The sequence below is a fragment of the Bos indicus genome, chromosome 4, assembly GCF_029378745.1.
Source record: "Bos indicus isolate NIAB-ARS_2022 breed Sahiwal x Tharparkar chromosome 4, NIAB-ARS_B.indTharparkar_mat_pri_1.0, whole genome shotgun sequence".
In the NCBI taxonomy this organism is placed as follows: domain Eukaryota; kingdom Metazoa; phylum Chordata; class Mammalia; order Artiodactyla; family Bovidae; genus Bos; species Bos indicus.
This window is the reverse complement of record NC_091763.1, coordinates 103,117,153-103,142,556: the sequence shown is the minus strand read 5'-3', so window position 1 is coordinate 103,142,556 and position 25,404 is coordinate 103,117,153. Positions and strand designations below refer to the sequence as shown.

At 38.0% G+C, this 25,404-nt stretch overlaps 1 protein-coding gene across 2 annotated transcripts in view; it reads right to left on the bottom strand.

The window, feature by feature from the left end:
• Positions 1-4,519: 4,519 nt before the first annotated feature.
• IFT56 (intraflagellar transport 56) overlaps positions 4,520-25,404 on the bottom strand; it is a 42,793-nt gene continuing 21,908 nt past the window's right edge. For both annotated transcript variants that reach the window (XM_070788225.1, XM_070788224.1), the window contains 10 exons: positions 21,846-21,948; positions 20,490-20,545; positions 18,365-18,418; positions 17,237-17,300; positions 15,704-15,792; positions 15,452-15,535; positions 13,594-13,663; positions 12,679-12,785; positions 8,308-8,441; positions 4,520-6,824 (listed from right to left, as the gene is read on the bottom strand). In XM_070788225.1, coding sequence (XP_070644326.1) covers positions 6,713-6,824; positions 8,308-8,441; positions 12,679-12,785; positions 13,594-13,663; positions 15,452-15,535; positions 15,704-15,792; positions 17,237-17,300; positions 18,365-18,418; positions 20,490-20,545; positions 21,846-21,948 — 873 coding nt within the window. In that variant the 3' untranslated portion in view covers positions 4,520-6,712. The remainder of the gene's footprint in view (positions 6,825-8,307; positions 8,442-12,678; positions 12,786-13,593; positions 13,664-15,451; positions 15,536-15,703; positions 15,793-17,236; positions 17,301-18,364; positions 18,419-20,489; positions 20,546-21,845; positions 21,949-25,404) is intronic.

The window sequence follows — 25,404 nt, the reverse complement described above, 5'->3', positions numbered from 1 at the left end:
TGCCTCTGGCAATTACCATTTAACTTTCTGCTTCTGTGAATTTGACTGCTTTGGATACTTCATGTAAGTGTAATTGTGTAGTATGGGAGCTCAGAGAAGTCCCAACAATTTTTTCAAGCAACCACACCTTGCTTGAAAGTTTCACTTGAGGAAAATAAGGTAATATTCTAGGGCAAGAGTCAAAGAACTCTTTCTATAAAGAATCAGTTAGTAAATACTTTAGGTTTTGCAGACCAAGAGGCAAATTGAGACTATTCGGTAGCTATTTACTTAACAAGAGAGAAAACAAAGCTTCCCAAATTTCTTATTGATGAAATTAAAAATAGAAACTGACCACAATTTTTTTGGTAATACAAGTCTACTAACAAGAATAGAATTCTTCTCAAGTGGGAGAGTCTACACACCACGTGTTTCCTGACATGACAGGCGTCTCTTGTTGCAGAGCACAGGCTCTAGGTGCTCGGACATCAGTAACTGTGACACACGGGGTTAGTTGCACCATGGCATGTGGAATCTTCCTGGAACGGGGATCGAACCCATGTCCCCATGCACTGGCAACAGATTCTTAACCCCAAGACCACCAAGGACATCCAAGAGTCTCTCCTGAACATTTACTGAAGAGTGGAATTCCTGGGTCATAGTATGAAGCTAAAGTTTGCAAAAAAGGCCATACTGTTTCTCAAAGAATAAATGAAAGTAGGTAAATAGGAACAATTAAAGTTAAGATTAAACATCTTATAAATATTATTCAAGCCTTCATTTATGTTATCTTCATTGGACATAATTATTGACTTATTCTCTATGTGGTTAAAGTCTGTACTTCAAGTTTCATCTTAAGATGCACTTCCCCTATGTAGCCTTTTCTGTGTGACCCATCCACAGTATTTTCCCCTGTTACATTTTCTCAGTAAATGTATTAATATAAGCTATACTATCCTATCATTTCATTGCTTTTACTGTACCTTGCAATTATTCTTTAGATTGCTGTTATCTACATTTTCATCCTAACATACACTTTCAATTTTTAAGACTTGAATAACATGTCTCATCACCACCATATTAATAGCTACTTCTCAGTTTAAAACTAGCAAAGGAGGGTATAATTATATGTCTATGGAGGAAATGAAAAATTGGAAGGGCTCATGTAATTAACTGTACATAATATGTATGTGTAGTTTATACATAGTGGGAAAGACTTATACATATTTAGAGATGCAATAAGATTCCCTTGAAATTTCTGTTACACATATAGCTATGTCTAAGTTATGATGCAGAAACCCAACTCAGAACCCCATCAACAGAGATCTCAGTTTTTTTTCCCTGTAAGGAGAAAGGGTTCATTTACACAAGTGGACTGAGTTTTTTATCTGCTTGTATTTCTCTTTTTGCTTTGGTTTGTGGGAAGCTTGAAAGTAGATTTACGGCCCATTTTTCATAGTTCTGGTATGTATTTTTGTGTATTAACTTTACTCGTGCCTTCCTTTTTTTTGACCAGACTGCATGGCTTATGGGATTTCAGTTCCCTGACCACGGATCAAACCAAGACCTTCCGTAGTGAAAGCACAGAATCCTAACCACTGGGCCACCAGGGTATTCCTTCTTTTACTCTTAAATGCCTTCTATTTGTTATATATATATGTATGTATATATATATATATATATATTTGCTAATTTATCTCTAATTGTTTCTTGAACACAGTAGAAGTAACTGACCAAATAAATACATGAATCATTACACACACACACAAAGGTGAATTAAATCAAATGCTTCTGTAATTTGCAGTATGGATGCTCACATCTGTGTTTCCCACTGCCCTCTCTCCTGAGGTTCACCTAGCAGCCTCCTGCTTTCCTGTATCTGAGGTTTGTAAACTGTGTTGCCTTGTTCGGTAGCCTGAGTGGTGGGCCTGCTGTGTCTGCTTCCATTTCTCTTTTTGCCCCAACCACCAAGGCAGTCCTTTGGCTGCTGCTGCTGCATCACTTTAGTCGTGTCTGACTCTGTGTGACCCCAGAGACAGCAGCCCACCAGGCTCCTCTGTCCCTGGGATTCTCCAGGCAAGAACACTGGAGTGGGTTGCCATTTCCTTCTCCAATGCATGAAAGTGAAAAGGGAAAGTGAAGTCGCTCAGTCGTGTCCGACTCTTAGCGACCCCATGGACTGCAGCCTACCAGGCTCCTCTGCCCATGGGATTTTCCAGGCAAGAGTACTGGAGTGGAGTGCCACTGCCTTCTCCGAGGAAGGGGTTTGATGCAGAAAAGAGTGCAAGGTTGTCTATACACTACACAGTCAATACACATGCATCAGCTGATTGTGTTCACACATCCTTTTGGTGTGTGGCTGCCTCATAATATCACATATTCCTCCAGAGTCGAGGCAGGTTGTGGGCACATCATCAGGTCTCTAGCTCTGCTTTTCTGAGAGCATCTCTAAATAAGCAGATGACTGTTTGGACATTATCATAAAATACACACAAACCTGAGAAGTATTTTATAGGATGAAGAAGAAAGATAACTATTTATCTAAGTCATATTAAGGGAGTCATAAATACAGGAACTAGTAAATCACTAAAATTAGTAAAAACTAAGATCATAGCATCTGGTCCCATCACCTCATGGCAAATAGAAGGGAATAACTGGAAACAGTGACAGATTTTCTTTTCTTGGGCTCCAAAATCACTGTAGACAGTGACTGCAGTGAAATTAAAAGATGCTTGCTACTTAGAAGAAAAGCTATGATAAACCTAGACAGTGTATTAAAAAGCAGAGACATCACTTTGTCAACAAAGGTCTGTATACTCAAAGCTATAGTTTTTCCAGTAGTCATGTGTGGATATAAGAGTAAGTCCATAAAGAAGGACCCCAGAGACCCCAGAATTGATGCTTTTGAACTGTGGCACTAGAGAAGACTCTTAAGAGTCCCTTGGACAGCAAAGAGATCCAACCAGTCAATCCTAAAGGAAATCAACCCTGAATAGTCATTGGAAGACTGATGCTGAAGCTGAAGCTCCAATCCTTTGGCCATCTGATGCGAAGATCGAACTCATTGGAAAAGACTCTAATGCCGGGAAAGGTTGAAGGCAGGAGGAGAAGGGGATGACAGAGGATGAGATGGTTGGATGGCATCACCGACTCAATGGACACGAGTCTGAACAAAGTCTAGGCGCTAGTGAAGGACAGAGAAGTCAGGCGTGCTGCAGTCCATGGGGTCTCAGAGTCATACACAACTTAGTGACTGAATAAAAACAACAAAGGAAATCACAAATTCATTTTTGTTATTAGAAAGTAGATATAACTATTGTGATTTAATGCCCACTAGCTTGAAACTTTTTAAGTGTATCAAGCCATAAAGAAGGAAAGCAGTCCTTTGGCTTCTGTGTACTTGGATATATGTTGCATGTGCTGCACAAACGGCAGAGGTCTGGGCGTCTTGGTAGCTGTTGAGTTCTAGGATCCATTCTGGTTGCTTCTCCCAAATGGGGAAGGAGGTGTCTCCTATATAAGGATACAGACATTCCCACTGCCTTATTTTATCTCTCAGTAGCTTGTTCCTATTGAGACAACAATCACATGTTACTGTGTTTCGGTGGGTATACTTCTTTTAGACTGAGTTTCTTAAGGATCAGGATTGTGCGTTCTCTGCATCTCTAGCACCTAGCATATGCTTGCTGTGCTATGCTGTTCTTAGTCGTTCAGTCATGTCCAACTCTTTGCAACCCCATGGACTGTAGTCCGCCAGGTTTCTCTGTCCATGGGGATTCTCCAGGGAAGAATACTGGAATGGGTTACCATGCCCTCCTCTGGGTGATCTCCCCAACCCAAGGATCAAACCCAGGTCTCCCACAATCCAGGTGAATTCTTTACTGTCCGAGCCACCAGGGAAGCCCAGTATATGCTTGGCACACCAGAAAACAATTACTGCTATATTTAAAATGGATAACTAACAAGAACCTATTGTACAGCACAGGGAACTCTGCTCAGTGTTATGTGGCAGCCTGGATGGGAGGAGGGTATGGGGGAGAATGGATACATGTATATGCATGGCTGAGTCCCTTCACTGTTCACCTGAAACTATCACATCATTGTTAACTGGCTATATCCCAGTACAAAATAAAAAGTTCAAAAGGAAAAAAAAAATTAGATGGGAACAAGAATCCATGAGGTCAGATCTCACAAGTACCCTGCTCTTCCAGTTACTATGTTAAATTATTCAGTCAAGTATTTGGAAGCTTTCTATATATGAGACTTGTATAGTGTTGTATAACGTTTGTTAATGTTGTATAACGAACTTCTGGAATGCACTGTGACTTAGTAGAGAGCCAAACCTAACATGGCTAAGCAGGAAATACAAGCCTTAGTAGACAAGGCTTCTTAGGGCTGTCTATTCTCCTCTCAGAAAGAGTAACTTGTGGAGAGTAAAACTTGGTGTTTCCCCCTTCACTCTGAGGTCAGGAAAGAAAGGGGAGAAGGCACATTATAAACCCACCACCCTTACTCACCGCACTTAAGAGAATACCATAAATAACCAAATAATAAGCTTTAATTTAAATATGTTACAGTGGAACATAACAATTCTTTTGAAGTATAAAAATAACATTTTTTCCATTTGCAAGTAGTATCTGCTACAGAGTATAAAGAGCACATTGATGCTATGAATTGTACACATTATCACTCCATTCCCAAGCCTGGACCCTCTCCTCTCCATGCAACACTACTCTGCAATCTTGAGGCCCCGTCAAGGGGCCAAGCTACTTCAGAAGTAGCAATCCTTAATAACAGAATTGGGTAGTAGCTCTCTTAAACTAGTCTCTATGGGTTTTTTTTGGCGGGGGGGTCGGTTCTATAGATAAAAAACTTTTTTAAAAAGTTAATCTAAAATTCTGAGAATTGCTCTTTTTGGATTATGTTTTTTCCAGGAGACAGAAAAATGGCAGGGAGAAGCTGGAGCATTAAGATCAACAAGAGCTCATTTAAAAGTATATCACCATCTGTGGAAAAGCTTTCCAAGTATAGGAAATTTGAAAATAACAGCAACTAACTGGAAGACAAATTTCATTGCCAAAAACCACTGAAGAGGTCCATACGTCTTTCTCTACTGTCATGTTTCCTAATATTTTGAGTGAGGTAAGTAAGAATCACAAGGATTCTAAAGATTATGGCAGGTTCTGTCCAGATCTGATCCACCTAGTAACTTAGATACTGAGGACCAACTAGTGAAAAAACAGAAACAATATAATAAGGAACAGAAGCTTTTGTATATAAAAAATTGTGGTGTAATTTTGTTTTCTAAAACTCAGCTATTCTGGCCAGTTTATTTTGATTTGTGCTTTGACTTGATTAGATCTGGGTCTAATAAAAGACTGGAGAACTGGCCACCTTCCTGAGTGGAGGTGGGAGAACCCTCATAATCGTCCAGGAGGCAGAACCCTCTGCCATCACTGACCTCACCTCCGCTGCGCCGACTTCTGCCACGTTCCCGTCTCCATCCTATGCAACTCCTTCATCCTCAGTGGATGCTGGGGTGGGGTGGAAAACCTGACTCAGTGCTTATAGGAATTCTTGTCTTTAGTGCTTCAAGGAATGGTGACCTTGAGTTCTCCTGCTGGAGAGGAATGGCTCTGCGCTTATGTAATGCTGGTACCTTCAACTGGCAGAAACAAAGTATGTAATATAGAAACAAAGTAACCTGGTACATAAAATGTGTGGGTCGATCTTCCAAAAATGGGTTGTGAGCCTAAAAATGCTCAGTTGTATAAGTTGTGTTGCGAGAGCTCAGCAACATTGAGCTGGAATAGGACTTAGGACAAAGTCCATCCATTAGGGAGGGAATCCCTCAAAGAACTTTACATGATTCATATTCTATTATCATTGCATTAATAAATAAAATAATCTTTGGAGCCCTACTTTCAAAAATTGATGTTTACTTAGTGAGATAGAGGAAGGAAAACCTAACCTGTAAGACCACCTAAAATATAACGGAGAAGTGACTGATGAGACCTGTATACTTTGTTTCCTGAATATCTTTAAAATGTCCCACACAGATTTTCTTCATATAGAACTCACCTTTTAAAAACTGCAATATACATGTTACTCTGCTGTAACATGTTATTATCATCAACAATTCAACTATCAAAAGAATAACCCCATAAGTCTATTATCTATTAGTGCCTGGACAGTTTGATGAAGGGTCTTACTGCCATTCTTAGAACCAGGTAGCTATTTATAACTTCTGCTCTCCTAAGATTCAGAGATGCATTACAAAACTTTTTATGGATTTCCCCAGTAACACAGGATCACGTACATAGATGGCTAAAATTAAGATGACAGAAATGATGTGACCCTTGAGCAGTAAAGGCATCTGTTATTGCAACTTGGAGAAAATGCCATGGAATGCTAATAAATAAAAAAAGTTTATGTCATTCTCCTTTAAGTCAGTAAATTACATAAGAGTGCTCTGAGTATTTTTAGAATAAAGGCACTGGACAAGTCCAAAGTCTTATTGCTCATGGGATCATATGGGAGCCACAGCCCAGACTACAGCTCTTAACTCAGCCAGGAGGCTTGGTCTAAGCTAGCCTGTCACTGATCAGGAGGCTTGGAGACCAAGGAAGGAGATGTCAATAAACAGAGCCTTGTCTCTAACATAAACTTGAGGGAAATGATCTCCAATTTTATGTCAAAGTGGTGATGGGTTCTGGAGGACTTGGGGGCTGTTTTAGACAGGCACTCTGTTTTCTTTGGCCCATTTCTTCATGATCCGGACGATGTACTCGACTTGCGGGTTACCCGTGCTTCTCAGTAAGTGGAGCACTTCTCGAAGGGTCTCTCTGAGGAAACGGTGTGAAAGGACAAGAATGCAAATTAACAGCTAAAATAACTTGTGACGGTTCTTCACATCCTTCTAGCAGGCATATCTGCCTACCCTTTTCCTGTGTTTTCATAAACCAATCACAGACTTCCTAGCTTTCTATTCTTATGGTGCCATAGTAAAATGGAAATTCTGTGAACTCCTCACCAATCTCAGTTTTCTTTGTTTGCATACACACACATATACACATATTTTTTTTGTCTGAATATGACATAAATATTTCTGTTTCTATGGTTATTCTGTAGGACAGAATAGAAAGTGTGTATTAAGGAGCTGGGTTCAAATTCTAGCTCTGTGCTAACAGGTCACTTAACTTGACTGAGTCCCAGAGTTCTCCTTTGTTTAATGTGGTAATCACCCCAAACTGGGTGTCACTGCCATAAATGAAAAATGTCAGAAAGCTGGGGTAGATGATCTCTTCAAGAAAAGTGACACATTAATAAATACAGAAGAGGGGAAAGTTAAGGACCATGATTTGGCAAATATTCAATATTTATATCTAACTAATTTAAATTTAATTTAAATTAAAACTCATGTTTTAAGTAATACATACTAAATCTTCCCTGTTACATCATCAGATCTATAGATGACTGCCTACTGATCCTCTTCCCTAAGGGTTCGCTCATATTTTATCCTTTTTCCCTCAAGTATCTTCTTTCAACTACCCAAATTCTTTTAAACTTTTAATAGTACTAGAAATACATACAAGGTAGGAACTAATTTTTGATAGATTATTTACTTATAAAATAGTCATTATCTTCTATCATAGATCAGTAACAAATACATTCCATGAAATTACTTTCAGAAAATGGAATTTAGTTTTCAGTAGTTTAACTGTTATTACAAATGGAACTATATGCCATGTAATTTTGTGTGGTCTAATGTCTCAGTATTTCCTGAAATATGAGAAGGCAAAAAAAATTAATTTTTAACCACACTCACTCCATTTCTAATTCTTTGAGGTCTAAACTAAGAGACACAAGAAAAAAACCAACAGGCAAAGAAAAGAGCAGAAGAGATTGAAAAAGACATTGCTTGTGAAAATGGCAGTATAAAACTTAAACTTTCATTCATCATTCTAAAACGTCATTATTTTATTGCATTGAATCTATAGGTTGCTTTGGGTAGTATACTCATTTTATTGCATTGAATCTATAGGTTGCTTTGGGTAGTATACTCATTTTATTGCATTGAATCTATAGGTTGCTTTGGGTAGTATACTCATTTTATTGCATTGAATCTATAGGTTGCTTTGGGTAGTATACTCGTTTTATTGCATTGAATCTATAGGTTGCTTTGGGTAGTATACTCGTTTTATTGCATTGAATCTATAGATTGCTTTATAATTTTTAGTTTTCAGAGGATGTTAGCCAGGAAAACAATTGTCACCCCCCAGGAAACCAGCAAGTGCACAGAATAGCGTCTCTTGTCTGTCTACTTACTTGGGTTCCCTCCCAGCCAAGATCATCTGGAATATGCCCACACAGGCACCCCGCTTGCCTTCCCAGTATTCAGGGTTGGGGTCCAGCCTCTCTAAGACATCAAATGCTTTGGCTGAATAGTAAAACTGGCCCATCTGAATAAAAGAAAGTATTGTGGTAATACTTGTAGTCAAAAGACCCCACAAAATGAAACTAAATGTAAAGATACCATGAAACATAACATAAGTACATAAAACACGTGTATGGGTAATGACAACATTCTTAGTTAGCAAATTAACTTCTATTCCTTATTAAAACGAGAAGGGAAATCACAGTTTGTGTACATGGGTTCAGTTTAAATCCCCTTACCTTCATTAAGTTTTCAGCAATACAACATTTCTTCTACATATAGTCAAGTTATGCTATAATCAACACATTTCTCATTTCTTCTAATTCTATTCTTCTGTTCTTGAGGATAAATACTGATGACTGATCCAGACTGGTTATTTTTCAAGTTTCCTCAATACATTCCAAAGCTGACTACTTTCATTCATTTTCTGCTTATTTGATCATGTTTCACCCAAGAGAATGATCTTTCCCTGACCTTTGCCCTGTCATCTCAGAATGCCTAGATGTATACTGACTCCTAAACAGCAAACCTCTTAAATATTTAATTCCTTTTGACAAACTTCTTTCCCAAACACACTACACACTCCCATGGCCTTGTACAGTATGCTATCATTAAATTTTGCTTAGATGTTGCTGTTGTTGTTCAGTTGCTAAGTTGTGTCCAACTCTTTGTGACCCTATGGACTGCAACACACCAGGCTTCTCTGTCTTTCACTTTCTCCTCGAGTTTGCTCAAACTCATGTCTATTGAGTCAGTGATGCCATCCAACCATTTCATCCTCTGTCGTCTCCTTCTCCTCTTGCCCTCAATCCTTCCCACCATCAGAGTCTTTCCAAAGAGTCAGCTCTTTGCATCAAGTGGCCAAAATATTGGAGCTTCAGCTTCAGCATCAGTCCTTCCAATGACTAGTCAGGGTTGATTTCTCTTAGGATTGACTGGATTGATCTCCTTGCAGTCCAAGGAACTCTCAAGAGTCTTCTCTAGCACCACAGTTAAAAAGCATCAATTCTTTGGGGCTCAGCCTTCTTTATGGTCCAACTCCTCATCTGTACATGGCTACGGAAAAACCATATGGACCTTTGTTGGCAAAGTGCTGTCTCTGCTTTTTAAAATGCTGTCTAGGTTTGTCATAGCTTCTCTTCCAAAGAGCAAGCATCTTTTAATTTCATGGCTGCAGTCTCATAAATATATAGGGTTACCAATTTCACTGAAGTCTTCAAGTTGCTTGGAAATCCTCCCTTATTTAGTGTGGTTTAATTACTTCTCCTTTTCCATAAACTGTTGCTTTAAACCTTTCCAATTTCCTTAAGATCTCTATTGCATTCTTAGCTTAGCTTTTTTCTCTACTTCATAGGGAAGACACAATTTTCCTGCCTTCCATTCAAATTATACTTCATTACTCTGCCTATCTCACAGAAAGAAGTGTTCTTATACATTTTCAAGGTTAATCCTTCTTCCTATGTTCACCTAAAATATTTTTTTTGGTAAAGAAACACACCAAATGATGTGAGAAACATACATGCACAGTTTAATGACTATAATGTCAATACAAGTGTAACTACCACCCGTGTCAAGAAACAAAACATTGAGAGCAAAACCAAAGCTCTGTGTTTCACTTCTATACCACAGCCCTCTCTTCCCATATTTTCATAACTACTAGTCTGACTCTTATGGTCATCAGTTCTTTGACTGTATAGCTGTATCAGCTTTGTATATATGTTTAGACAACATAATTGAGTGCTGCCTCTTAGTATGTTAACTATATGAAATAATGCTGTAAATATTATTTTGTATCTTTGTATATGTTTTTACAATTTGTCTATATTGTTGGATATAGCCCTAGTTGGGTCATTTGCTAAAGCCTTTTTTATTTTGGAATAATTATAAACTGACAGGAAGTTACAAAGATAGTACAGAGTGGTCCCATGGAACATCAAACCCAGGAAACTGACATCACTACAATGTATGTGTACATTTCTGTTATTTAATCAAGTGTGTCAGACTCATGTAACCACCACCCCCAGCAAGACAGAACTATTACATCACCACAAATATGTACCTCCCAGCTGACCATTCCTAACCTCTGGCAATCATCAATTTTTTCCTATGTCTCTATAATTTTGTCATTTCAAGAATGCTTTATATATATATATGTATACATATGAAATCATATATCAGTTTTTTAAAGATTATGGGTTATGTTATTCTCGTTCAATCTGTCTCCTAATCCAATTCTCTTCTGTACCTAGTAGTGTTTTCTCAGGCCTCATGCAAGTCAATCTAGCTGCAGATTCGACATTTTCCTTCCTTGGCATTTGATAAAATAGAAACAAGAAAAAGAATAAGGAAAAAGGCTTTTTTTCTCTCTCTCCTGGTTCTTCTCTTTCCCTTCTGTTCATCCTCGTCGTCTGTTTCTTTTACTAACTCCTCTGTTTCTATCCCTTAAATACTGACTGGTGTTCCACACGGTTCCTCACCCCAGTCACTGGCTACTCTCATTCTTTCCCATACTCTGCCGCTGCCACAACCACCGCCACCATTAACTTCTGTTAACTTCTGAAGTCACATATTTAATCCAAACCTTTCACATGCTTTCCTGAGCTCTGGGTTCACCCTGCGTATTTCCTACTATAATATCTCTACCTGAGAGCCCCAAACATACTTCAGATTTAATACATTTAAAACTGAACTAAATTCCTGTCCTTTAGTGTTTTCTTTCCTTCTGCCTTCTCTAACTTACTTAATATCATTGCCGTCCACTAAGTTATATTAAACATTTTCAAGTTTCCTATGTTTTAAAACCTTTTCCACTGATGGTGATTTATTTTTGTAATGATTTACTTTGCAATGAGCAAAGTAAATAAATCACTGATGGTGATTTATTTTTGTAATGATTCACTTTGCAATGAGCTATTATTGATTAAGTTGATACTAGACTTTCTTTACCTAATGTTTTCCTGTCTTTTGAGCAGGAAGAAATATTCACCAAATAGTTTTCAGAATTTGAGGTTAGTTTTGTAAAAAGCTTTTAATCTATAGGATAGGGCCCCAAACTCTTCCCTGTCTTTCCAACTCCCTACACACACACACATACACACACACATACAAAGCTCCTCTTTTACTAAATCTGACTCTACTTTTTTCTGGTTCCTTTGTCCTTCCTGTCTACTATTTACATCAAGGTTTCCCAAAGGTTTGGTTTGCAACTCTTTATTCTTCTTACTTGACTCCCTTATCTGGGAAATTTCACTATTTTTCAGGGCATCTATTACTATTGATGGAGAAGGTAATGGCACCCCATTCCAGTACTCTTGCCTGGAAAATCCCGTGGACGGAGGAGCCTGGTAGGCTGCAGTCCATGGGGTCGCTAAGAGTCAGGCACGACTGAGTGACTTCACTTTCACTTTTCACTTTCATGCACTGGAGAAGGAAATGGCAACCCACTCCAGTGTTCTTGCCTGGAGAATCCCAGGGACAGAGGAGCCTGGTGGGCTGCCGTCTATGGGGTCGCACAGAGTCGGACACGACTGAAGAGACTTAGCAGCAGCAGCAGCAGCATTACTATTGAAGTGGTGATTTCTCCAGATCTGTCTCTCAGTGTCAGAGGACACTGTTGTTTTCTCTAATGTGTTTAATTTTGGCTGGATTGGGTCTCCATTGCTGTGCATGAGCAGGGGCTACTCTCTAGTTGCAGTGTGCAGGTTTCTCATTGCGATGGCTCCTCCTGTTGTGGAGCACTGGCTCTAGAGCAAGCTGGCTTCAGTTGTTTTAGCAGGTAGGGTCAGTAGTTGTGGCAGCTGGGCTTAGCTGCCCGGCAGATGTGGAGTCTTCCCAGACCAGGATCGAATCTATGTCCTCTGCACTGGCAGGCACATTCATAACCACTTGACCATCAGGGAAATCCAGAGGCCATCATTCTTGAGCTTCAGAACCAAACTTCCAACTACCAGATGAATATCTCTACCTGCATGATACCTAAAGAGTCATAGCCTTTAGAAATCTAAAACCTCCTATCTAAACCACTATTTCCGTACATATGATTTTCAGATTTCATTTATATGTATACATGTTTTATATATACATAAAATCCTGCCTATCTCTGAGTTCAGTTCATTTATAAAAGGGATGACATTTCTGATATCACTATGTGAATTCGCTCACCTATGACCATTTAGTCTCTAGGACACTTTCCCCTAACATTTAGTCAATGCACCAATGTAATACTGATCTTCACTTTCCCCTTAGATTTCACTCAGACTCACCTTGTAGCAGTCATTAGCAATGAGCTGTAGGAGGCTAAAGGACTCTCCAGAGGTTTCCATCTTGAGATAAAGCTCCCAGGCTAGTCTTGGCTTCTTATTCATAATGTCTACAAAGAGAAACAAAGATTTATGTTTTCTAAATGTACAAGAAGTACACTTCTGCATCTTGCTAGTCTATGGATTTGGTTTTATGTTAGAAACATACTAAGTAATAGTAGACAGTGAACATTTTACATGGAAAGCTTGCAATGTTGGCATTAAACTGGTTCCCCATCAGGACTCTATATACAGTGCTTAAAATACTTGTTAGGCTTCAGGTAAGTATGTCTTTTTAGACTGAGTTGATTTTCAGTAGTTCTCACTTTGCTCATCTGCTTAAAAAGTCATCTATCATTCATTCAATCTGACTCATACAGTTTCAGCCTCACTTAGAAGATCTAATTGCTAAAATTTTCCTAAGACGTCAAAAACTTAGTGAACATTTTAAATCCAAGTGAAAAAAAGGAACAAGAAAAAACACTGGAGAGAGAGAAAGACAGAGGTGATAGGCTATATATATAGCACACAAAAATTATGTTTTTGACATTTTACTACTTTTCAGGCCTGTACCATAGTGAAAAGGTAAAATTAACATAACAATATCATTTAGCAAAAAAACAAAGCAAAGTAAACTGAGATTCTGGAAGGTGGAACACGCTAAAGAAAGAACTTGGCATCTTTTAGGACTGCTGGTGCTAGGTCACGGCCATATGGAAGAACTAACCGCAAGGCACACTCGTATACATACACACACATGGCCACCTTTACTGAGCAGCACTAACAACACAATCTCAGAGTTTAACCATTCTACAAGACAAAACCAGAAAACACTCAATAAAAGGAAGATTCATCTATAACGTTTAAAAGAAGACTCACAGCACCGAGCTAACCAGCTGAGGTAAATGTAGTCATTTTTCATCTTCTCACTTTGGATTAAAAGGAAAACCTGCAAGAGGAGGGAAAAGGGAACAAACATACAGAAGCTTTTACAGTGAAAATATCCACAGCAGCTTGCCTTAGACTAATGAGCATTATAATGACCAAATTCTACACAGGCTGCTGAGAAAAGTGAAGGATAAAATTGTGGTGATTTAAACACATTTCTCTCAGTTACTGAGGCTTCCCTCGTAGCTCAGTCAGTAAAGAATCTGCTTGCAATGCAGGAGACGTGGGTTTGATTCCTGGGTTGGGAAGATCCCCTGGAGAAGGAAATGGCAACCCACTCTAGTATTCTTGCCTGGAGAATCCCATGGACAGAGGAACATGGGCTACAGTCCATGGGATTGCAAAGAGTCAGTCACGACCTAGTGACTAAGGACGAGCACTCAGTTATTGATATCATAAGGTGACATGAGGTTAGTAAGGAATAGAAGATTTGAACAGAATAATTAACAACTGCAGATGCTACTGGGCAATAAAGCAAGTCTTAACAGATTTTAAACGATTCATGTTATACAGACCACACTCTATGACCACAATACAATTAAGTTAGAAATCAAAATAACCCGGATATATATATTTCCCCTTCTGATTCATGTTGAGGTTTGACCAAAAACAGCAAAATTCTGTAAAGATTGTCCTTCAATAAAAAATATATTAATAATAAAAAAAAACTGGAAAAGATAACATACATAACTTGAAAATCATGAAACATGTTTTAAAATAACTCACACTTAAAGATAATAAAAAGATAATTTCTAAACACGATGGAAATTGGAAAACACTTAGAATTTCAATAATAATAAGTTGAGTCATTTGTTGAGTAATAACAAAACTGAATTAAGTAACTTAACTGGAATATTTTGAATCATTTGGATAATCAATCTATGGAGTTAGATATCAAGATAGTGGTTAGCCTTGTGGGAAAGGGATTGACCCCAAAAGGGATGAGAGGGTTCCCTGCTGCTGCTGCTAAGTCGCTTCAGTCTTGTCTGACTCTGTGCGACCCCATAGACGGCAGCCCATCAGGCTCCTCTGTCCCTGGGATTCTCCAGGCAAGAACACTGGAGTGGGTTGCCATTTCCTTCTCCAATGCATGAAAGTGAAAAGTGAAAGTGAAGCCGCTCAGTTGTGTCCGACTCTTAGTGACCTCATGGACTGCAGCCTACCATGCTCCTCCGTCAACGGGATTTTCCAGGCAAGAGTACTGGAATGGGGTGCCATTGCCTTCTCCGAGAGGGTTCCCTAGGTTATGATAAAATTCTGTTTTACGATCTGGGTGCTGACTATTTGGGTATGTTCACTTTAAAAATTCATCAAGCTGTGTACTTTGATTTGTATATTTTTCTCCATGTATGTTATGTCTTTATACAATTTATCCAAAAAAAGAAAATATGAATGTGGTTATACATGTATGTCTCTCAATATGGACTGTAGCCCACCAGGCTCCTCTGTCCATGAGACTTTCCAGGCAGGAATACTGGAGTGGGTTGCCATTTCCTTTTCCAGGGGATCTTCCCCACCCAGGGATCGAAACCCGCATCTCTTATGTCTCCTGCACTGAGAGGTGGGTTCTTTACCACCAGCACAACCTGGGAAGCCCCATAAAATTTATCCAAACAGGAAAACATGAATGTGGTCATAACCTATGTGTTTATTTATATTGTACTTTTTAATGTAACCTAAGAACAATGGAACTGTCAATAATCCTTTAACTTTAAACATGTATTTCCGTGAGAAAAAGATAATGTTTTTAGATAGAATCATTCAAAAGTCTTCAAAAGCAGGTACCTACCTCTTCACCCTCACTGGTATTGCCAGTTGCAGCTTTGGCTTGGGCATAATTAAAGTTAAAGATGTCATCGTTATAGAAGTAACTCTGAAAAACATCCCAAGAACAGATCACATTGAGCTTTAACATATAAAATATAAAAACAACAGTTACCACTACTACTCCCACAGTAAAAGGGTCATCTCCAAAAGTATCTTATCTGTGACATATTAGAGTATTTTGTATACAAAATCACCTAGAAAACTCTACACTGACCTTGAATGAGTTGAGGTAAATCAAGACATCATCAAATTGCTTAAGCAGGAAGAAACAGGAAGCCATGCACTGCCTTCCTGGTATTGTATCTGAAATGGAATGGGAAAAAAATCAGGTGTATTCCTGAAACTAAAAGTTCTCTTTAGCTGAAATTTGAGTTATTTCATAATTTAGCAATAAGAAATGTATTCCAAGACATCTTTCTAGATTCTGAGATTAGATTCTGTTCATTGGACAGAACCTCGGCATGTGGAAGTCACAGTACTCAAGAATGACCAGCAATCTCTCCTGAGAGTCCCACATGAGCATGTGTCCTTCGGGCTACAGTTTTCCCTAGGTCTTTTTTCCAGGGCTTTGATTCTCTCATTCAGCTCCAACACCTGCACATTCAACGAATATGAATTAGTATCCATCATTACTCACCTAAGACAACCTAACACTTTTGATCTCAAATGGAGAAATATTTGGCCATGGAACCATCTGATCCTGATTCTGACCAACTTGTCTGATAACAGATTCCTATTTGAAGTGGCAGAGGATTTGTGTAATACCCTACCTTCACCATGGTCACTCCTGATCCTCCTTCCTCTGTTCAATTTTTTCTCCTGTAACACTTATCACAGTCAGATATACTAAATAATCTATTTCTTATGTCTATAGTTTGTTCTCTCTAGACTGAACACTGCACAAGGGTGGGGGAATTGGCTGGTTTTGTTTACTGCTGTATCCCTAACACCTCAATAAATTTTTGTTTTAAAGAATGAAGTGAAATGGGGAAAGAAAATATTATGCAATAAATGGTTTTGGTGAAACATTTGAAAGAAAATGAATCCCTGGGGTGATCAGAATATTTAATAATAACTTCAGCATGAACACTGTTTGTCAGAATAGATGCCAGCCATTGAAGACAGGTACAGCCAGCCATACTGGTTTATACTGGCTAACTATCAGTCCTGTTTAGATGCCTTTTTCAAAACTTGCACTGAATCTTGAGTGATGAGATCAATAGTTTAATAACAAAAATGAAGCCACGAAACTACTGGCAAAATATAGGTGAATATTACATAACTTCAGGAATAAAAAAGCATTTTCTAAGCTTGATACCCATGTAATAAATCATTATAGAAAAGATAAATAAGATTTAAATGTTTTCATATGGGAAAAATACCATAGGCAAAATTAAAAGCAAATGACCTTCTGAAAAAATATCTACAGCATGACAAAAGCTCTATACCTAAAGAGCTCTTGAGAAATCAATCAAAGTGAACATTTCAAATAAAAAACAGAATCAAAATTTTAAAACTCTTATGAACTACAGAATATACTTATTCTCCTCTGTTTATGTATCCTCTCATCCCATTTTAGCTGAGCTGCTAAGACGGGCTAATCTAATATTCTCTCCTATGTCTGGGTTCCTGCTTTATAATGGGAAACCTAACAGATATATCCCTGGACACAGAATCAAACTTCACCAGTCAATATACGACCAACTCCAGTGATAAATCGTGCTCACATGTACAGATTCAAACATACCACATTCGCTAGCTGATCCTCCCACCAACTGGAAGAACTGCTGGGCAATTTTCATATGATCCCTCTAAAAAACCAAGCAGAGCTGATAAGAGGAATAAACTGAAAATACATTATTTGTATTACACTCTATGGTTTCAACATATCTGTCAGGATCTAACAAATTTTAAATTCTCAAATCAGCAGTACTAATTTTTATTAGCATCACCAATTAAAAAGTAATAATCTATAATTGAATTAAAACTTAATTAGGATCAGATAGAAAAGGAGAGAAAAAAAAAATTCAATTCCCAAATCCTATTTTAAAAGTACCTTTATTAAATGAACTCATTCATTCATTTAACAAATATTTATTGCTTTTATCATATATCAGAACTTGTGGTAGGAGCTATGGCTAGAACAAGGAGTAACTTACTAAGTAGAATCATTAATTTATTCAATAGCTATTTACTGCCTATTTGAGGCAATTTGGAGTGAGCTGGAGATAAAAAGATTTATTTACATCCCATTTCGTTCCAAAAAGAACCTACTATGCCATATTCAGGTGAATAAGAGCTTAATTTTAGTCAGCGTTTTGTATTTATAAAAAACTTTCCCAAAGAAACAATTATTCTCATTTTACAGATGCCAAAATTATAGCTCAGAGGTATACAAGGTTAAAAAAAAAGTCAGTGAAAGTAAGAATGAAGTTTTGCAATGATTTGCTGTTGTTATTAGATAAACACGTTGTTCAACAGTTGGGCTTTTTTTTCCCCTTAAAAAGCAGTAATTCTTAAGGCTATAGCTTTCTATTATTTTTTTTTTTTCGGTTTTTATTCTATTCTGCTTTATATTTTGGACAAGCCACCTAGTTTGCGGGATCTTGTTCTCCATCCAGGGATTGAACCTGGGCCCTTGGCAATGAGCGTGCCAAGTCCTAACCACAGGACCACCAGGGAATTCCCTTTTTTTGTCTTCAAATAACACAGAACTCTGTCACAATGGAATCTGGATTGGTGGATATGGAGAAATAAAAGGAACTGCAGAGGAGCCTATAGTAAGCTTATTACTAGTTGAACTTTGAAAGTCATTTTTATTTTTTCCACACACTGTAACTTTACGAACTATAGATACCAGTGGTTTTATACTCACTGAACACATTTCCTGGCCAAGGGCTGCATTGACCACTCCTTTGAGGATATACTCCTGGAAACGTGAAATATCAGTAATTAATTTAAAAGGAACATAAAACTAAGAGATATCACTCAAAAAAATCATTTGCATCAACTCAATGCTTTATATCCAAAAGTCTACAAATAATAAATGCTGGAGAGGGTGTGGAGAAAAGGGAACCCTCTTACACTGTTGGTGGGAATGCAAACTAGTACAGCCACTATGGAGAACAGTGTGGAGATTCCTTAAAAAACTGGAAATAGAACTGCCTTATGATCCAGCAACCCCACTGCTGGGCATACACACTGAGGAAACCAGAAGGGAAAGAGACACGTGTACCCCAATGTTCATCGCAGCACTGTTTATAATAGCCAAGACATGGAAGCAACCTAGATGTCCATCAGCAGATGAATGGATAAGAAAGCTGTGGTACATATACACAATGGAGTATTACTCAGCCATTCAAAAGAATACATTTGAATCAGTTCTAATGAGGTGGATGAAACTGGAGCCTATTATACAGAGTGAAGTAAGCCAGAAGGAAAAACATAAATACAGTATTCTAACGCATATATATGGAATTTAGAAAGATGGTAACAATAACCCTGTGTACGAGACAGCAAAAGAGACACTGATGTATAGAACAGTCTTATGGACTCTGTGGGAGAGGGAGAGGGTGGGAAGATTTAGGAGAATGACATTGTAACATGTAAAATATCATGTAAGAAACGAGTTGCCAGTCCAGGTTCGATGCACGATACTGGATGCTTGGGGCTAGTGCACTGGGACGACACAGAGGGATGGTATGGGGAGGGAGGAGGGAGGAGGGTTCAGGATGGGGAACACATGTATACCTGTGGTGGATTCATTTTGATGTTTGGCAAAACTAATACAATTATGTAAAGTTTAAAAATAAAATAAAAATTTAAAAAAAAAAAAAAAAATATATATTATCAAAAGTTACCCAAAGTCACTTTGCTCTGTTCTATCCCTGGTAAGAATAAAAGAATTAGGAGACTTTCATTTGGTTCTCAGGAAAGTGTTTATATAACAGAATTAATCATATTTGTAAATTCTCAATCATAAGGGGAAAAACTCAGTGGACATGCATAGGAGTTTTGTTTTTATTTCAATTCAGTGGAAAAATTAACCATAAAATGTTTATGTAACAATTTTTACACTTTATCAGCCACTGCCATTTTCTGTGACCATATCACACACACACACACACACATACACACACATATATAATTTTCCCTTTCCAATGATATAATAACCTTCCTTTGCTAGTGATTCCTTTCTTCAAAAATAAATTAATTAATAACAATAATCCTCTGACTCTCATTTGTAAGGTATTCTCATTTTGGAGTCCTGAGGCCTTATCTGTATCTCCTTTAGACTTGGTTCTATTCTTTAACAGATACTCTCCTTAGCTTTATGAATTTTTTTTTTTTTTTTTGCACCGCACAGGATCTTAGTTCGCTGAACAGAGATCAAACCAGTATCCCCTGCAGTGGAAGTATGGAGTCCTAGTGACTGGATCACCAGGGAATTCTGATTTTTATGTGAGTACTATTTTTATTTAAGACAGCTCTTTAAAAGAATAAAACAAAAAATGCTGAAGCTTTTAATACACTTGAGAAATATACCAACTTAGACCTGGAAATATTTTTCAGCCTTTCACCCCATGAGTGGGACGCCTAGTACATGCTTAGCGTTCGTATCACTGGAGACACAATACGAACTCAGTGCCTGCCTTCAGGGAGTGGACCCGCAGCAGGGGACACAGACACAGCACAGACAGGCATCCTGGTGACTGAGTTCCCGTGTCTAGTTTCATCAGAATTCTAGATTTCAGTATTTTCAAACTTCAACCCTTTTGAGGAAATGACCATATTTATGGGAGTTTACAAATTTCAAAAAAGCCCAGAATATTGATTCTCATATCAAAAGTCTCATGTAATATTCCCAGATCAACATACACAAACTTTCCTGAGAGTCTACAAGCAGGAATCTTCCCTAATATGCCTTCCAACTACCTTTCAACAGAAATTCCACCTTTAACAGAACTTGGTTAGTAAAAATGTAACACATTGTCAATTACCTGAGGAGTAGTAGGTTCCAGATCCTTAATTAAGTTATAAGCTTCCTGTACATCATCTGAAATATAAGAAATATGTAGCCATATTAATCTGTATCCTAGCAAACAGTTGCCCCAAATGATAAGGTCCTTCAAATATTCATGAGAAGTATGATTTGCTTTTCTTGTCTCTTAACTCTCCATGAAGTTCAATGCTTAGTAGTAGATAACCAAATATCTGTAGGAAACCTGTATTAAGCCACGAAGCACTTAAGGGTTCAAGCTAAAAATAAGGAACAGGGAAGTATATGCTTATGGCATTGTAATTATATAAGAAAAACATCCATTTTATATGTGTGTGTGTGTATGTGTGTATATATATATATATATATATATATATACACATAAAGTACATAGGAGTAAAATGACACGAAGGCTGGGATTCGCTTTAAAATATTTCATAACAAAACTGGAAGAAGGAGGATAAATTAAGAAAGACTGGCAATATCTACAAAACTATTGTATCTGGGGTTATTATTTGGGTGTTCATACTATTAACTTGTTTTGTTTGTGTTTGAAAGTTCCTAGAATAAAAATTAGTTTATAAAATATATAAGGTGTTTCTTTAATTCTTGTCCAAAAGCTTATTTCTTTGCGCTGATGTACCAAATTAGAGAACTATTTGCAAGTTCACGGTCTCCTGTTAATAAACACTTCACATTTCCCTCAGTGAGGAATATGTTGCCTGGTTGGTTCCTACCGTGCACCTTAAAAGGCCCACACTTAGTCTGAGGCCCATGACTGAGTGCCAGCGCCTCTGCGTGGGAGCTCCCACCCCGCGTTCACAACTGTGAGACAACACGCTGCTTGGGCCTGTGCCTACAATTTATCCTTACTCAGGGCAACAAATACCATGCTCATTTTGCATCTTCATATTTTGCAGGAGCTGGGGGTACAAAGAAACAGAAAGACAGATAATTAGAGCAAATAAAAAAGTTAATGATGGGGAAGAAAAGACCCAAGGAACAGCAGATGGACTTTACACACAGAGGAACACACAACAAAGAAGAAATGAGGGAGGGAAAGGAAAAACAACAGAAAACCTGAAATAAAATGAATAGAGGACAAAGGGCAGAAAAATAAGAGGGAAAGAAAAAACCAGAATGGGCGAGAGATTGGAAGCAACAGAAGAGGAAAGAGGAGATGAAGAGAAAAGGCACAACAGATAAATATCAATAAGTTTGCTCTGTCCTGAGAACCTGCTGCAAATATATTTTTGGGTATTATGAAGTGATTTTAAAGGTTAAACAAGTAGTTCAGTTGGAGAGTAAATGTTCTAAAATATCTTACATAGGCAAGATCAAGACATATTTCTCTTACCTTGACGAAGATAGTAAATCACTAAGTTTAGCCTAGCTTCAGGAATGACATCAACCAGGGGAGGCAAAACTTGCAAAGCCCCTTCTCCTCCTCGGAAGACTACCTAAAGACAGAAAAGCCATTATTATGGCAGCAAATATGAGTACGTTTACTGGTGGAAATACACACGGACCTGACACAACAGTTACTCTTTGAAGGGAGGAATATATTTTTGAAGCTTTTTCTATACACACATGACCTTGACCTCATTAAAAAAAAAAAAAAAAGGCATCCTAGGGACTTCTCTGGCAGTCCAGTGGTTAAGACTCTGTGCTTCAAATGTAGGGGCTATGGATTTGATCCTTGTTTGGGGTGCTAAGTCCCATGTGCTTCACAGCCAGGAAAAAAAAAAGTCATCCTAAATGTAAGAAATAGAATAAGGGCATGGCCCTATTGCATATATTTCCTTTTTGCCTCATAAGAACTATACGAAACTCTTAAAGTACCCAATAATTAATGAAACTTCTTTCTAGACAGATATTCTACATTAAAAACTCCATGAAGGAATTTATGAAATCCTTCTGAGATTATTTCCTCATCTCTAAATGGCATTAGTAATGTCCACCTAATTAGTAATGGCATTAGTAATGTTCAGAGTTATCATAAGGATGAAATAAGTTAAAGTGGGCTACATGCATGGCATATCATACGTTATATTTTGTTTTATTAAAATATTAGTAAATATTCATTAACACCTACTATATGCCTGGTATTGTAATACCAGGGCTACACCAGGAAAAAGTCCTTCTCCTGTCTATGACTTATAGTATAGTTATGCTATACTATATGCTGCTGCTAAGTCGCTTCAGTCGTGTCCGACTCTGTGAGACCCCAGAGACGGCAGCCCACGAGGCTCCCCCGTCCCTGGGATTCTCCAGGCAAGAACACTGGAGTGGGTTGCCATTTCCTTCTCCAATGCATGAAAGTGAAAAGTCAAAGTGAAGTCGCTCAGTCAGGTCTGACTCTTAGCGACCCCATGGACTGCAGCCTACCAGGCTCATCCATCCATGGGATTTTCTAGGCAAAAGTACTGGAGTGGGGTGCCATTGCCTTCTCCGATATTGTACTATATAGTCCTGTCTGTATACTCAAATGAGGAGAGACCTTCAAAGAGCAAACTTAAGTATGTTGTCATATAATAATAAAAGCTACAGAGGACAGCTAAAACAAAAACACCATCCATGAAAGGACTGTTTACATGCTGTTTTGTACCCACAGCCTAGCACAGTATCTGACACATAGTAAATTATATCACAAATATACAGAAATTAAGGCAATCAGGCATAAACTACCTAATCTCTTCTTTCTATATCAAAATATCCATCTGGTCATTTTTTTTTTTTTTTTGGTTCTCTTTGTCTAAGATGCTCCCTTCCCTTGCCAAGATTAATTCCTACAATTGTCTTCTTTGATGTCATGATTTTAACTCCATTTGGATTTTGTTTCTGCATTAATATTCTATTTCATTAATCCTGGTCCCACTTCTCAACTTTAAATATGCACAAAGGTTTCTACTCTCTTGAAAAATCTTCACTTCACTTGGTGTCACTGTTCCCTCTGAACAGCATCGTACTTTTTCTCCTTTTTTCAATGCCACACTTGAAAAGTAAGTGGCTTGCTGTTTCAACTTCTTCTCTTCCTCTCCTTAACCTCCCAGAAAACTTGCTGCTGCTCTCTGCACACTAATAAACCCATTCTACAAGTCACAAATATCAACCCCTTTGACCAAATTCAATAGACTTTCCTCTCTTGTTGCTCCATGACATATCTGCAGTTTTGACACCGGTGGCCATAGCATGACAATAAAAGCACTAGTCACTAAATGCTGACTGTATGCTGTATGCTGCCTGAGGCACCTTACATATATTACCTCCTTTCATCTTCACAAGGAAATGAGGTAGGTGCTGTGATTTCCTCTATTCTACATAGAGAACACAGAGACTCATCAGTGTTTAGTGACTTACCCAAAGTTACAAAGCTAGTATCTCGTGTACTTGATTTTGACATCAGGTCTGACTGCAAAAGCTGATGTCAGTAACAATTTATACTGCTTAATATTTTTTTCAGGTTTTGTCTTAAACTATAAAATTAATCTGTATTTACTAGAAAAAACTTACATATAGTATTACAACAGGCAAAAGGAAAATTACCATTCTCTCACTTTTCTTTTTAATCCCACCCTCCAAGTATAACTCCCATCACTAGCTAATATGCACCTTCCAGTTATATGTATATATAAAGGTTCTTTACTCTGGCTGTATATTATATCCACTTGGAAAACTTTTAAGAAAAGTATTGATAGTTGAACCTTAGCCCAACCATTCGATAAAAATCTCACACATTAATATTTTTAAAAATCCCCTGGGTGATTAAAATGTGTAGTTATAATGACATTACAACTTCCATGATGGCTTCTCTGGTGGCTCAGACAGTAAAGAATCCACTACAATGCAGGAGACCTGGGTTCAATCCCTGGATTGGGAAGATCCCCTGGAGGAAGGCATGGCAACTCAGTCCAGTATTCTTGCCTGGAGAAGCCTCATGGACAGAGAAGCCTGGCAGGCTACAGTCCATGGGGTCACAAAGAGTCGGACATGACTGAGCGACTAAGCACAGCACAACACAATGACATTACAGTCAGAAGCAACCTACGTGTCCATCAACAGATGAGATGAATGGACGAAGAAGATGTGGTCTGTATATACAATGGAATATTGCTCAGCCATAAAAAATAATGAAATTTTGCCATTTGCAACATGATGGACCTGGAGGGCATTATGCTAAGTGAAGTAAGTCGGACAGAGAGACAAATACTGCTTGATGTCACTTATATGTGGAATCTAAAAAAGATGCAACACATCTGTGAATAGAGCAGAAAAGAAGCAGACAGACTCACAGATATAGAGAACAAACTAGTGGTTACCAGTGGGGAGGGCAGTATGTGGGGGCTGGGGGAAGTACAGACTATTGGGTGTAAGATAGGAATAAAGATGTATTTGTACAACACAGAGCACATAGCTGATATTTTGTAATAACTGTAAATGGAGTATAACCTTTAAAAATTATATAAAAATTAGAAAAATTTTATAAAATGACTGTTGACCATTGAACAATGGTGATGGAGATTGTTTAAGGGCACTGACTCTCCACACAGTTGAAAATTCAAATGTGATTTACAGTCAGCCACCCACATGCAGGGTTCCTCCGTATACGAGGATTCAACCCACCTCAGATGGTATAATATTTACGACTGAGAAAAATCTGTGTATGAGTGGACCCATGCATTTCAAACCTGTGCTGCAGAAGGGGTTGTACATTATGTAGGTGTTTTCTCTTGCCTGCCTTTTTTTATTTTCTTATTCTCCTCTTTCAGCCCCTTAAATACAAACACACTCTTGGAACCGTATTTCTCTTTTTTTAACCTTTTCTTCAGCTATCCCTACTCTTATGAAAACTCCTAAATCTTAATCTCTTAATCTTCCAGTCTTCATCTCTTTCCAAGTTTAATTTCCAGACTACT